The 13,088-nt window shown below is 39.7% G+C and overlaps 1 protein-coding gene across 19 annotated transcripts in view; it reads right to left on the reverse strand.

Moving 5' to 3' along the window:
- The window catches only part of MGA (MAX dimerization protein MGA), a 146,570-nt gene that overhangs the window by 54,120 nt on the left and 79,362 nt on the right, over window positions 1–13,088 (reverse strand). For 15 of the 19 annotated variants that reach the window (XM_027775801.1, XM_027775800.1, XM_027775809.1 and 12 more), the window contains 5 exons: window positions 6,132–7,080; window positions 4,111–4,189; window positions 3,899–3,997; window positions 2,564–2,695; window positions 2,231–2,335 (listed from right to left, as the gene is read on the reverse strand). In XM_027775801.1, coding sequence (XP_027631602.1) covers window positions 2,231–2,335; window positions 2,564–2,695; window positions 3,899–3,997; window positions 4,111–4,189; window positions 6,132–7,080 — 1,364 coding nt within the window. The remainder of the gene's footprint in view (window positions 1–2,230; window positions 2,336–2,563; window positions 2,696–3,898; window positions 3,998–4,110; window positions 4,190–6,131; window positions 7,081–13,088) is intronic. The other 4 variants (XM_027775815.1, XM_006158662.3, XM_014591640.2 and 1 more) reach the window with 2 other exon arrangements.

Raw genomic sequence — 13,088 nt, forward strand, 5'->3', positions numbered from 1 at the left:
GCGGAAGGCATGGAGGGCAACCATGGATGCCAGGGACAATGGAGGAGGAAGATGGGACATGGCAGAGGGTGGGGGATGGGGAATCAGGGATGGCAAGACAAAGGGCAAGGTATGCAGGATGTAAGAATTGGAAAATTACTTGCTGAGAACATGTATGTTGATGTGCTTGATTGAACCAGTACACAGTGTATTTTGGATGGAAAATTTATTGGTGGGTTGTGATGGTATATAGTGAATTAAGGTAGAAAATAAAAATATTAAAAAAAAAAAAAGGAAAAATATAAAACCCAGTGAAAAGAGTAAGTCAAAAGCACTAATTACATTAAAATCCATTCTGTAACCACAGACACCAATATTAAAATATACTTTCTAAAATCATGTTTTAATCTAAAATTATCAAATCCTATTAAATTTATTAGCAAAAATTTTGCAAAGTACTAACAATAGTAATTGATGTATGTAAGTCTATAATCTTTCACAACTTTTGACTTAACTACAGAGACCACATAAATAAAAACATAATAGCATAAAACAGGATTAAATAAAAACAAACATCAAGGAATTATTTAAGACTGGAGTACCTGAAGTCTGACACAATATACTAGTGAAGAGATAAGCCCACAAAAAGTGGGAGATAAAATTTACCTGTTTTTAAAGATTTAATTTGGGGTCTGGCAGGTGGAGTGTTGGTTAAGGGCGCCAGACTCCCACATGGCTGACTGCGGTTTGAGTCCTGGACCTGGTGGCTTACTTTCTCACTCCCCACCCCACTCTGTCCCTCTCTGGTCAAATTAAAATTAATGAATCAATTAATTAATTATCTAAAAAATATTTATTATTAATATTTTTTTAATTTTAAATTTTGTATAGATGCAGCATGTGTTCTCACCAGAGAGAGTGGGAAAGTGAGGAAGCAAGCTGCCAGGTCAGGGACTGAAACCACAGCAGGCCATGTGGGAGTCCAGAGCCTTAACTACCATACCACTTATGGCCCCCAAAATTTAAGTTTTTAAGAAACAAAAAATGAGAGCCAGTCTGACATCATAGCAATTAAGCTTTATGCACAGAAAGCAGGATCCCAAATGACTAACTGCAGTATGAATTCCAGCCCTGCCTTAGAAATCATGCCAGGCACCTGTGCATGCATGTCCAAAATCCTGACAGGATGGAGAAATAAAGGAAAAAGGATTATTCCCCTTTCATGCTTTCTCTCTTTCTATTTCTCTCTCTCAAGTGAGCACATATACCCTCTGGCAACAATAAAAAGAAACAAACAAAAAACTAAGTTTAGTAGACAGACAAGCCTATTATTATAAAACTACTAAAGATTCAAAGGTAAGAAAAACTATTTTGGACAAATGATAAATGTATCTGGTTAGGATGTAAACTGTGAACAAGTGCAGTGGGAAAAGAGAAGTACTATGAAAGACTAACGGCACGCAGTTAAACTATTTGGATTCGAAGTTAACTTAAAAGTTATCAGGAATCCCTATATATTTCTAAAGTGTACGATTATGAAATAACATTTTTATTAGTATAAAAATAACAAAAGAAAGTACAGTTCAAAAGGTTACAGGAATTACTTAAGTCTGACACAGACTGAATCCCAGGGATGTGGTTACAGAGAAAGATAGAAGAGACAAAATAGAGCAAGACAATTATTTTCAGTTCATTTTAAAGCATGGAGAGAAGGGATGAAGAAAAACACAACCATGAATCAAGACTTACTCTTAACAGAAGGCTTACGGGGGAGAGGGAATGGCAGCAGGTGGCATAGTGGTTGAAGGTGCTTGACTCCCACATGGCTGGCCGTGGTTCAAGTCCTGGACCTGGCAGTTTGCCTTCTTACTTTCCTCCTCTCTCGCTCTCTGTCCCTTTCAAGTCAAATTAAAATAAAGAAGTTAATTGTTTTTTAATTTTTATTTATTTATTCATTAATTTATTATTATTATTATTATTTTAATTTGACAGAGATAGACATAGAGAGAGAGAGAGAGAGAGAGAGAAAGAAAGGAAGTGAGAAAGCAAGCCACCAGGTCCGGGACTTGAACTGTGGTCAGCCATGTGGGAGTGTCCAGCACCTTAACCACCATGCCACCTGCTGGTCCCAATAATGTAATTTTTAAAAACAAAAACAAACTTGAAGCAAAAAGATAAAATGTTTAAAAAAAAAGAAAAAAAAGAAGGCCTTGACTACATATCTCAGAACGTATTTTAAAAGATTAATTACCTTCATTCCTAGATGCAGAAGCACTATGAAACTTACCTCTCCATCCTTTGATCTTTGTGAAGTCATTGGTCTTCCCTGTTCTAGAAACAAAGGGAAATCCAGTATCTAGAAAACAAAGACAGGTGATCAAAATCCGAGAGGTGATCAAAACTCAAGTAAGCCAATATTATTTACCTAATTATGACAGTATCTAAAATGTATAAATCATTTATTGATACTATACCAAGAAACAAAAAAATCGTAGACTATACTGTCTCCAACAAAGGTAGCTTTTTATTCACATCACAACCTAAATTTTAAAGTGTTTGACTTCACAAACATTAACACACTCACCAGGAGAGGCAGGGTTGGTGCCTGTAAGGTTCCAAAAAGGAAAGCTAGTGGCTGGAGCCAATGGTAGCTGTACTCCCAAGTATTTAAGATCAATGCTCATTGTTGGATCCACTGAATTCAATTTTAAGCCCACTACAAAAAAAGGACCACAAATCATTCCTTATTTTTTTAAAAAATCTTTGACTACAGGAGGCACTGGTTAATAGAGATAAAAGACAGTGAAGGGCAAAGTTGACGAAATAAAAATAAACAGTAGAGGGGCAAGCAGGTGCTACGGTAATTAAGGCACTGGATTTCCCCATGGCGGACCACAGTTGAGTCCTGGACCTGGGGGCTCAAAATGCCAGGCACATGTGCATGCAAGACCAAAATCCCAAGAGGAGAATGGGGAAGGGACTGTGGTATGGCCATCCCCCCGGAGGGGTGATTTCTCACATCCTCTCTTTCTCTAGTGAGTGCACACCTTATAGCAGAGAAGGAAAAAAAGTAGTTTCTAACCTTATCTTCACTATTTCCTTTTTTTTTTGAGGGGGAGAGCTTTTTGTTATAGGGCGCGTGCACTCACCAGAAAGAGAGACAGAAAGTGAGAAATCATCCCCCAGGGAGATGGCCACACCACAATCCTTTCTCCTCCATTCTCCTCTCGGGATCTGGCACGATTTTAAGCCACTGGGTATGGGACTCAAACCATGGTCGACTACATGGGAGTCCAGTGATACAGCCATTAAGCCAACTGCTGGTCCCCTGGTAGCTTGCTTTCTCACTTTTCCTCTCTTTCTTTGTCTGTGTCTCTCTGTGTCTCTCTCTCTGGTCAAATTAAAAAATGAATGAATAAAAACAAGTAATTCTAAAAAAATAAAATTTACTGACTTTCTCTGTTAATGCAAAATGGCATGGATAGTAGGGGAGTAGAAAAGAAAATTGAATCCCACATGGCTGACCATGGTTCCAATTCCACCTCTGGGTAGCTTGAAAAACATGCCAGGTACATGTACATGTATGCCCCGAAACCGAGATAGAGGAATGGAAAAGAAACTGCAGCATGACCACGCCCCACTGGTGGAGACACAGTCCCCCATCTTTCTCAGACAGGCACATGTGTGGCCTGTGATTTAAAATAAATAAAGAAAAAAATGTTTTTACCATGATACATAAGGTATTGTGATAAGAACTCTAAATTATAGGGAAAAATTGTAGAAGCGGAAAAGAAATGTAACTGAGGATGAAAGGGAAGGGGAAAAAAAAAAAACAGAAAACTAGAAGAAAGGAAGGAGGAGAGGATAAAGAAAACAATAAAAAAAAAAAATAGCCTTGTGTATCTTTTAAGAGTATTACCTTCTTGCAGAGCAGGATGTATCACTTGTTTGTGCCGCAAGGACTTTAAGTCTTCTATCAGTTCCTTTTCCAACTGGGAAATTCTTGCTCTGCAACCTACTCACCAAACAATAATCAAATAAAACTACTGTATACTGTAGAAGAATGAATACTGCATATTTCAATACTACAGCCCAAAACACAAACATCTCATTTTATACTATAATAAATACCTGGATCATTTGTTGTTGTTGCCTGAAGACTAGAGGGTTCTTCTGCTGCCCCATCCACTGCATGAATGTCTAGAGCTTCCTATATATTAAAAAAAAACAAAAAAAATGTAAAAAGTTTTTAGAAACAAGGCCAGCAGATGGCATGGAGGTTAAGGCAGCTGCATCCCACATAGTCAGTTGTGCAGTTCAAGTCCCAGACCCATCAGTTTAAATCACGCTAGGCGCATGTGGGTGCCCAAAATCCTGGGGAAAAAATGGAGAAGGGACTGCGGTGGGGCCACACACACCCCCAGGGGTGATTTCTTACTTTCCCTCTCACTGTGTCTGTGTGTCTCTCTCTCTCTAGTGAGCACACACACCCTAAGGAAAAAACTCTCAAATAAATAAATGAATGAATAAATACAAAGCAAAATTAAAGACCAAAAGGAAAATATCACCATCTTTACAAAGATAACTTCAAATTCACAGAACTGGAATTTTTTTCTTTTTCATACTTTTTGATATTTTCTAATATTATACATTAACCTAATTACTTTAATAATCAAAGGAAAAAGTAAGCAAAACAAAATACATAATATACTCAACTAGGAGACCTCAAACTACTGGGTTGTCAAAAAAAGTCATGGCATATTTTTTCTATGTTTTTCTACACAAAAAATGTGTGATGACTTTTTCACCAACCCAATATAGTTATGTCAATTCGCAAGCCTCATCAACTAGCAAGGAGAGAGGAAAAGAACAGTTAGAAAAATGAAATATCCAATATTCATGTAACCACAATTTGCAAAGACTAAGCTTCTACAAAAATCCAAGAGAGGGACCAGCAGTTAGCATATGGCTAACCAGCAGTTGGCTATGTCACTGGACTCCCATGTAGTCAACCGCAGTTCGCATCCCGAACCCAGTGGCTTAAACTCACACCAGGTGCGTGTGCATGTGCATGCATGACCAAGATCCCGAGAGGAGAAAGGAGGAGAAGGGATTGAGGCATGGTCATCCCTCCTGGGGGGGGGGATTTCTCACTTTCTGTCTCTCTGTCTGGCGAGCACACGCGCCCTATAGCAAAAACCTCTCCAAAAAAACAAATCCAAGAGAAACATGAGCAACCAAACCATCAATATGTAAGAGTAGCATTTACAAGGCTATTATATAGTTCTTCAATGGTCCTCTATTACTACTGATAATATCCTAAAAGAGTTAGTAAATTTTTCATGTATTTTTATGCCTTTTTAAAGTATTGATTATGATCAATACTCAAAGATTTAAAAAATAAATTCAGGGCTGAACTCACAACTAAATGACTAAGGGAACAGGATCCCACATGGCCAAATGCACGGTTTATATCCTGGCCTCAGAAACTTGAAAAGCACACCAGCACATGTAAATGCAAGCCCAAAATCTCAACAAGATGGAGAAATGGAGAAGTGACTGCCATGTGACCATGCCCTCTTGGGGGAAGGGGGTGGGGCAGGTATTTTCTGCATCTCTGTCTCTCTCTCTCTTCTGTGAGCACTCGCACCCACTGGCAAAAAAAAAAAGAAAAAAGAAAAAAAATAAAAACAAGCAAACAAAAATAACCTAAACACAATGCAAAAAGGATGAACTAAGATCTACACAGAAATCATTTTTTAAGTCTATTCAAATGAAAGAGCTTGGGGGCCAGCAGATGGCGTGGTGGCTAAGGGTGCCGGACTCCCACATGGCCAACTACAGTTCAAGTCCTGAACCTGGTGGCTTTCTCTCTCTCTCTCTCTTTCTCTCACTCTGTCCCTCTCTAATCAAATTTAAAAAATCAAATCAAATAATTCTTTGAAAAATATAAATAAAAGTACCTTTAAAAAACAAATGAAAGAGCTTAAGTGATGCTTGTTAACTAAACCAAACGTTATGGAAACACTTTCCTTTGCCATCCCTGTCCTCACAAATAGGTAAGGTTTACAAAACTAGATTCTAAGTTACCAGCCAATACTCGATTCAAGAATGACTAATTACTCTTAGATATATGAATATTATAATCTTACCTTTGATTCAAAGGAGACAAAGAGAACACCATCCACATCTTCTAGATCTGGTTTCACATCTGGAAAAGTACTCCCAGGGCCTACAGAAGTGTTCTTTGTAGAAGTTAAAGACTTTCCTGTGTTTTTAGGTGGTCGCCCTGCCTTGGAGAGTTTCAGTTTTCGTGGTCTTCCTCTTTTGCCAGGGCCATTTACAGGGACACTTTGATTAGCATTCACAGTCTTTGGGGCTGTTGTCAGCTTAATCATTGTTGTTCTCTTTCTGCCCAAGTCCTCTTTTCCTGAAAATGAGTCCTCAGCTGAACCTTTTGAACTGTCAAGTATTCTATCTGTGTTAATGCTGTCAGATACATCAGAATATTTCCATTGAGACTCTTTAAGAAAAGGACATTTTTGTACCACTCTGAGATCTGGTGAATGTTTTCTAAGACCATTTTCCGATTCCCTGCCTAAGCAGAAGCCAGTCCCATTGGAATTTTCAATGTACGTAGGCAAATATTCTAATTCTGCCAACACAGAAGATTTATCCTTTCTAGATGTGGAAAGCATGTTATCAGGCAGCTCAGAAATCTTCACTGTGCTTTTAGTGACAGCACAGGGCTCCAGATAGACTACTGGCATCTTTCCAGTGTCTAACTTGAACATTTTAGCTTTAGCAACACCTGACGGGCTGCTTGTTAGCCATCTAGAAGATGGATGGTCAGTTTCTAGGTTATCAACTTTATTGTGCCTCTTTAGCTGTTTCTCTAGTATAGGGTCATCATCACTATTTGAATATACATCTGTTTCTTCATCTGTCTCTTCCTGTTTCACAGTGACTCCTTCTGGGCACTCACCAAATTCATATTCATAATCATCTAGAGGTTCCTCTTTAATAACAACATTAAAGTTTCCATTTGGATCTAATGGTGAGGGTAACTGGGAGCCATCTTCAAAATTGTTGGCAACAAGACTGGAGAGACAGAAAAGGAAAAGATTAAAAACTACAGAACTATTTATAAACAAGACTCAAAAAGGTAAAAAAAAAAAAATTAGAAATCAAGTAACATGATTTCATGATCTATGCCTCAAGAACACTCTGTAAAACACCTGGCAAGTTTCTCAAAAGTTTTCTCTTATCATTAAGTCAAATTCCTTTAAATATTTTTCAAGTGAACTTAGCTTCGAAAGTCAAATGATACTGAGACAGCAGATGGTGTAATGGTTATGTCACTGGACTCCCACGTCCTAGACCCAGTGGCGTAAAACTCACACAAGGCAGGTGTGCGTGTGTGCCCAAAATCCCAGGAGGAGAATGGAGAAGGGATCACAATGTGGCCATTCCCCCTGGGGGGTGATTTCTCACTTCGGTCTCTGTCTTTCTCTCGTGAGCACACTTGCCCTACAAGCAAAAATCTCTCTAAAATAAGAAAAAAAGAAAAAAAAAAAAAAGTCAGCTGACACTAACCCAAAATCAAACTCTAAAAATCCACACACTAATTACCAACAGTCAATAATGAAACACATGGGCCAGCCTGTGACCTGGGAGTTGCATGAGTTGGAACTCACATGGATGACAATGCAGTTCAAGACTAGGACCTCATATGGTTTTAACATGCCAGAGTATGCATGCATTTGCCAGAGAGAGAGAGTGTGTGTGTGAGAGCATTGTGACCTTCACAACTAAAAATTAACAATAACAGTCAGGAAAGAGTTTTCAAATTGCCAGCTGATTTTTCTTTTGGTTCAGATAAAATTCATATAACATAAAACGTAATTTCTTGACCATTTTTAAATATATACAATTTATAATTCAGTAGCTTTCAGTAATATTCATGATGTTGTTGCCAAATATTTTCCAGCTTTAGAACTGAAAAACTCACTTTCCACATAACAAATCCATCACTATTCTTCCAAAATAAAAGGGTAGGGTAATTGAAAAAATAAATAAATATGACCCAGATAGATTATGTGTAACTCATCGAAAAACACTATAAACACCTAGTTTTCCACTCTTCCCAACCAGCCACTGAAAACATAAAACCTGTATCAATGTATCTTGACATTATCTAACCTTTCACATGAAGGTATAGCTGGAACTACAATGTGCAGATAGAGAAATCCCAAAACTTAATTTCTGGACCTCTAATTCTTCCACCAAGGTATCTATACAAAGCAAACTTTAACAATACAGAAAAATAGGACAAAAACTGCTTTGAGGAAAACTATACAATACCCACAATACATACTAACAAATAATACATAATGAAATCAGATTGAGGGTGTATTTCTCACTTCATAGTCTATCACTGAGGGACAGCCAGTGGCCTGGTGGTTAAGGGAGGTGAATTCCACATGGCCGACAGTTCAAGTCCTAGACCCAGCAACTGAAAATTATGCTGGCAGAGTCAGCAGATGGTATAGTGGTTACATTGCTGGACTGCCACATGGCTGACCATAGTTCAAGACTCAGATCTGATGACTTGAAACTCAACACCGGGCGCATGTGTGCCTGCCCGAGATACCAGGAGAAAAATGGAGAAGGGACTGCGGTGTGGTTATTCCCCCCAGGGCAGGGAGAGTTTGATTTCTCACTTTCCCTCTCACTGTCTCTGTCTCTATCCCTTCTCCAGGGAGCACACATGCCCTAAGGCAAAAACCTCTAAAAGAAAAACATGCTGGGCACATGGGTATCTGTGCCCAAAATTCCAAAAGGAAGTTGAAATGAAGGAGAAGAGATTGTAGCATGACTATTCCCCATGAGGGTGTGTGCGTGTATGTGTGTGTATTTGTGTGTCTGGTGAGCACAAGTGCCCTCTAGCAAATTTAAAAAATAAAAAAAGGGGGCCAGGAGGTGGTATGGTGGTTAAGGCGCTGGACTCCCACATGGCCAACTACATTCAAGTTCCAGATCTGGTGGCTGGCTGGCTGGCTGGCTGACTGGCTCTCTCTCTCTCTCTCTCTCTCTCTCTCTCGTGTCAAATCAACAATAAATAATAAATAAAAATTAAATAATTATTTTAAATAAATATGAAAGTCTATTATTGAAAATAGCACTTATGGGGCCGGAAGGTGGCATGGTGGTTGGGTTGCTGAACTCCCACATGGCTGACTGTGGTACAAGTCCCAGACCCAGAGGCTTAAGAATCATGCCGGGTACATATGTGTGCATGCCCAAAATCCCAGGAAGAGAATGAAGAGGGGACTGTGGCGTGGTTATTCCCCCAGGGTGTTATTTCTCACTTTGCCTGTCACTATCACTCTTTCTCTCTCCAGTGAGCACACCCACCCTACAGCAAAAATGAAAGTAAATCGCATTTATATATGTGTATTTAAAACAAACAAACAAACAAAAAAATGAGTCCTGCTATGTCAGGATTCTCCTGCCTCAGCCTCCCAGCTGAGAGCACAGGCATATACCACAGGCACATAACACAACACAATGTGCCACCATGCCAGGCCTTCAGGGAAGATGAAAACTGAACCCAAGCCCCCAATACAACCCAAATCCGAGGAATAGCACTGTCCACCTGTGCATGCTATGCTGTCAGGGTTGAACCTAAAATATTTTGATATGATTAGTAATCAGTCACTTTAAAAGAGGTTACGTAGGTGAATTACCACTTCCTATAATATAGAATAAAGAGCTCACAGCAAACCAACCCTCTATTTAGAACTAGAAAAGCTAGGTGTCAAAGTCTCTCCCAAAAATATTTTTTTTTAAATCTGGGCAGGCTCCATGGAGCAGGGGTAATGTGCTGCTCAAGAGAAGCTGAATCCTACATGGAGTCAATGGTTCGAATCTCTGGCCCAATTGGCCTGAAGTATGTGGGTGGGTGCACCAGTACCCACGATCCAGTGGGCAAGAGGAAGTGGATGGTGGCATGACCAAACTCTGTGGAAGATGCTCCCCATGCCTCTTTTTCTCATATGTGTGCACGCACATAGTAAATAAAGAAAAAAATCTTTAAAAATACCTTCAAGGAAAACAAGCAAGACATCAAAGAAGGAAGGACTTGACAGGTCAGAACATAGACAAGAGCAATTTAATTAGGCACCCAATAATAATAAATAATTTTACCATCATTACAGTTTTATTAATGAAGCTATCTTCCTAAAATACTGAATTATATTCACGTTACTTCTCTGTTCAAAAAAGCTTCTGAAACTAAAGGAAAAAAAGTATAAATACCTAGGGATACTTTACCAAAGGTCAAATAATTATCCTCAGCACTTTCACCCTCGCCTTAAATAACCTGTATTATTTTCCACACGACAAAACTACACAAAAAATTTCACTTTCATGGCCAAAAGAATACATTCCTAACACCAATCCAATAATGAAGCACTAATTTTTTCACTTACTAACTCAATTAAAGTCACTATATTTATAAAACTTTACCTCAAATATGCACAAGTAACTATTATATGAATGTGTAATTACTAGTTCCTTGAATAATTTATTTAAATTTGTTTGTTTGTTTGTTTTTGAGAGAGGTTTTCTGCAATAGGGCATATGCACTCACTGGAGAGACAGAGAGAGATAGAAAAACAGAAAGTGAGAAATCACCCCCCCAGGGGGAATGGCCACACCGCAATCCCTTTTCTTCCATTCTCCTCCCGAGATCTTGGAATCTTAGGATCTTGGGATCTTGGGCACACACGCATGCAAACACATACCCGGCACGTTGAGTTTTAAGCCTCCAGGTCTGACATTCAAACTAGTCAACTACGTGGTGGTCCAATGATGTAACTATTATGCTATCTGCTGTTCCCAATTTATTTAAAATCTTAATCTTACTTTTGTTTTTGTTTGTTCCTACAGGACACATGCGCTAGCCAGAGACACAACAGAAAAGAGGAAAGTGAGAAATCATAGCCCTCCCTTGGGGGATGGCCACACCACAATCCCTTCTCCTTCAACATCCTATTGGAATATTGGGCATGCAAACACACACATGTGCCCAGCATGTTTTTCAAGCCACCAAGTCCAGGACCCAAACCACACAGTTGGCCATGTAGGATCCACTGCCTTAACCACCAGACCACCTGATGGCACCTAAAATCTTAACTTTACTAAAAAATCCTTCACAGGAGAATTTCCACATCCAGTTAGAATGTGGAAAATCACAAGACCATCACTTTTGCCCTAACAATGAGAAAACAGACACGATTTTTCCCCCCGCCAGAAAGCACATGCACTGGCCAGAGGGATCAAGACAAGTAAAGTGAGAAAGCAGTCCCTGCAGGGAATGATCAAGCCACAATCCCTTCTCGATTTCTCTTTCCTTTTGGGATTTTGGGCACACATGCGCAAGCATCCAGTATTTTTCTCAAGCTGCTGAGATCAAAGAAGTGTGAAACTTGAAACTTCTACTTGAAAAACTACAAGCCATTGTTGAAACTATTTTGTTTGCCATTTAATAGTACAACCAAATGGGATGTGGTCTTGCTACAATCCTCTCTCCTTCATCTTTCTATCCTATCATGTTTTAGATGTATACATTATGCCCCAACATGTTTCCCAAACTATAGGGGCCAGGACTTGAACTATGGCTGACCATGTGCGGTCCAGCTCCCTTAACCACCAGGCCACAGAATTGGCCCTCAAACAATTCAAAGGCCTAAATAAATGGAAAAATGTTTATGAACTAGCCACTTAATATCAGCAAAACAGCAATAATCCCTAAAGTGACCTATAGATTCAATGCAATACCTACCAAAATACCACTTGTAATTTTTTGCAGAACTTGACTGATCATAAAATTCATATGGAAATACAAAGGACTCCCAGAAGAAAACAAAACAATCTTGAAAAACAGTAACAAAGTTCTCAGAGGACTCACAATTCCCAATTTCAAAACTACAGTTACCAGGACCAACAGTTAGCATAATGGCTATGTCACTGAACTCCCATGTAGTCAACCATGGTTCGAGTCCCGGACCCGGTAGCTTAAACTCATGCCAGGTGTGTGTGTGCATGCATGCCCAAGATCTCAAGAGGAGAATGGAGGAGAAGGGATTGCGGAATGGCCATCCTCCCAGGGGGGGTGGGGGTGATTTCTCGTTTTCTCTGTCTTTCTGGCAAGTGCACACACCCTATAGCAAAAACCTCTCCAAAAAAAAAAACTACAGTTACCCCAAAACTACAGTTATCAAGACAGTGTAATACTGGCATAAGAGAGATCAAGTGAATAGAACTGAGAGTCCAGAAATAAATATCCACAGGACCAGCAGTTAGCCTGATGGCTATGTTGCAGGACTTCCACGTAGCCAACCCCAACCATGGTTCAAGTCCCAGACCCAGTGGCTTAAACTCACGCCAGGCACGTGTGCACGTGTGCCTAAGATCCTGAGAAGAGAAGGGAGGAGAAGGGATTGCAGCATGGTCATGCCCCCTGGGGGGTGATTTCTTGCTTTCTGTCTCTCTCTCTGTCTTTCTGGCGAGTGCAAAAAAGAAAAAAAAAATCCACATTTACGGCAACTAATTTGCAATTGCTAAGGGTGCCAAAACGATTAATATGGGGAAAGAAGATCTACTGAACAAACTCTGCCCACACAAAAACCTGTACACAATGTTCACAGCAGTATTATTCACAACAGTTAGTGAAAAGAACCTTACTGCTCAACTGATGAATGAATAAATAAAATATGTCAAGATCTGCACAATGGATTATTATTTCATGGGGCCAGCAGATGGCATAGTGGTTACACTGCTGGACTCCCACAAGGCTGAAAGCAGTTCGAGTCCCAGACCTGGTGGCTTAAAACCCAAGATCCTAGAAGAATGGAGAAGGGACTGCAGCATGGCCATCCCCTGGGGGGATGATTTCTCACTTCCCTCTGTCTGTTTCTCTCTCTTTTCCCAGGGAGTACATACACCCTAAGGCAAAAGCCTCTTTAAAAAAAATATATATATATATATTGAGACCAGCAGTTGGCCTAATGGCTGTCGCTGGACTCCCATGTAGTCAACCACCG

This window comes from Tupaia chinensis, unplaced genomic scaffold (assembly GCF_000334495.1).
Source record: "Tupaia chinensis unplaced genomic scaffold, TupChi_1.0 Scaffold000605_1, whole genome shotgun sequence".
In the NCBI taxonomy this organism is placed as follows: domain Eukaryota; kingdom Metazoa; phylum Chordata; class Mammalia; order Scandentia; family Tupaiidae; genus Tupaia; species Tupaia belangeri.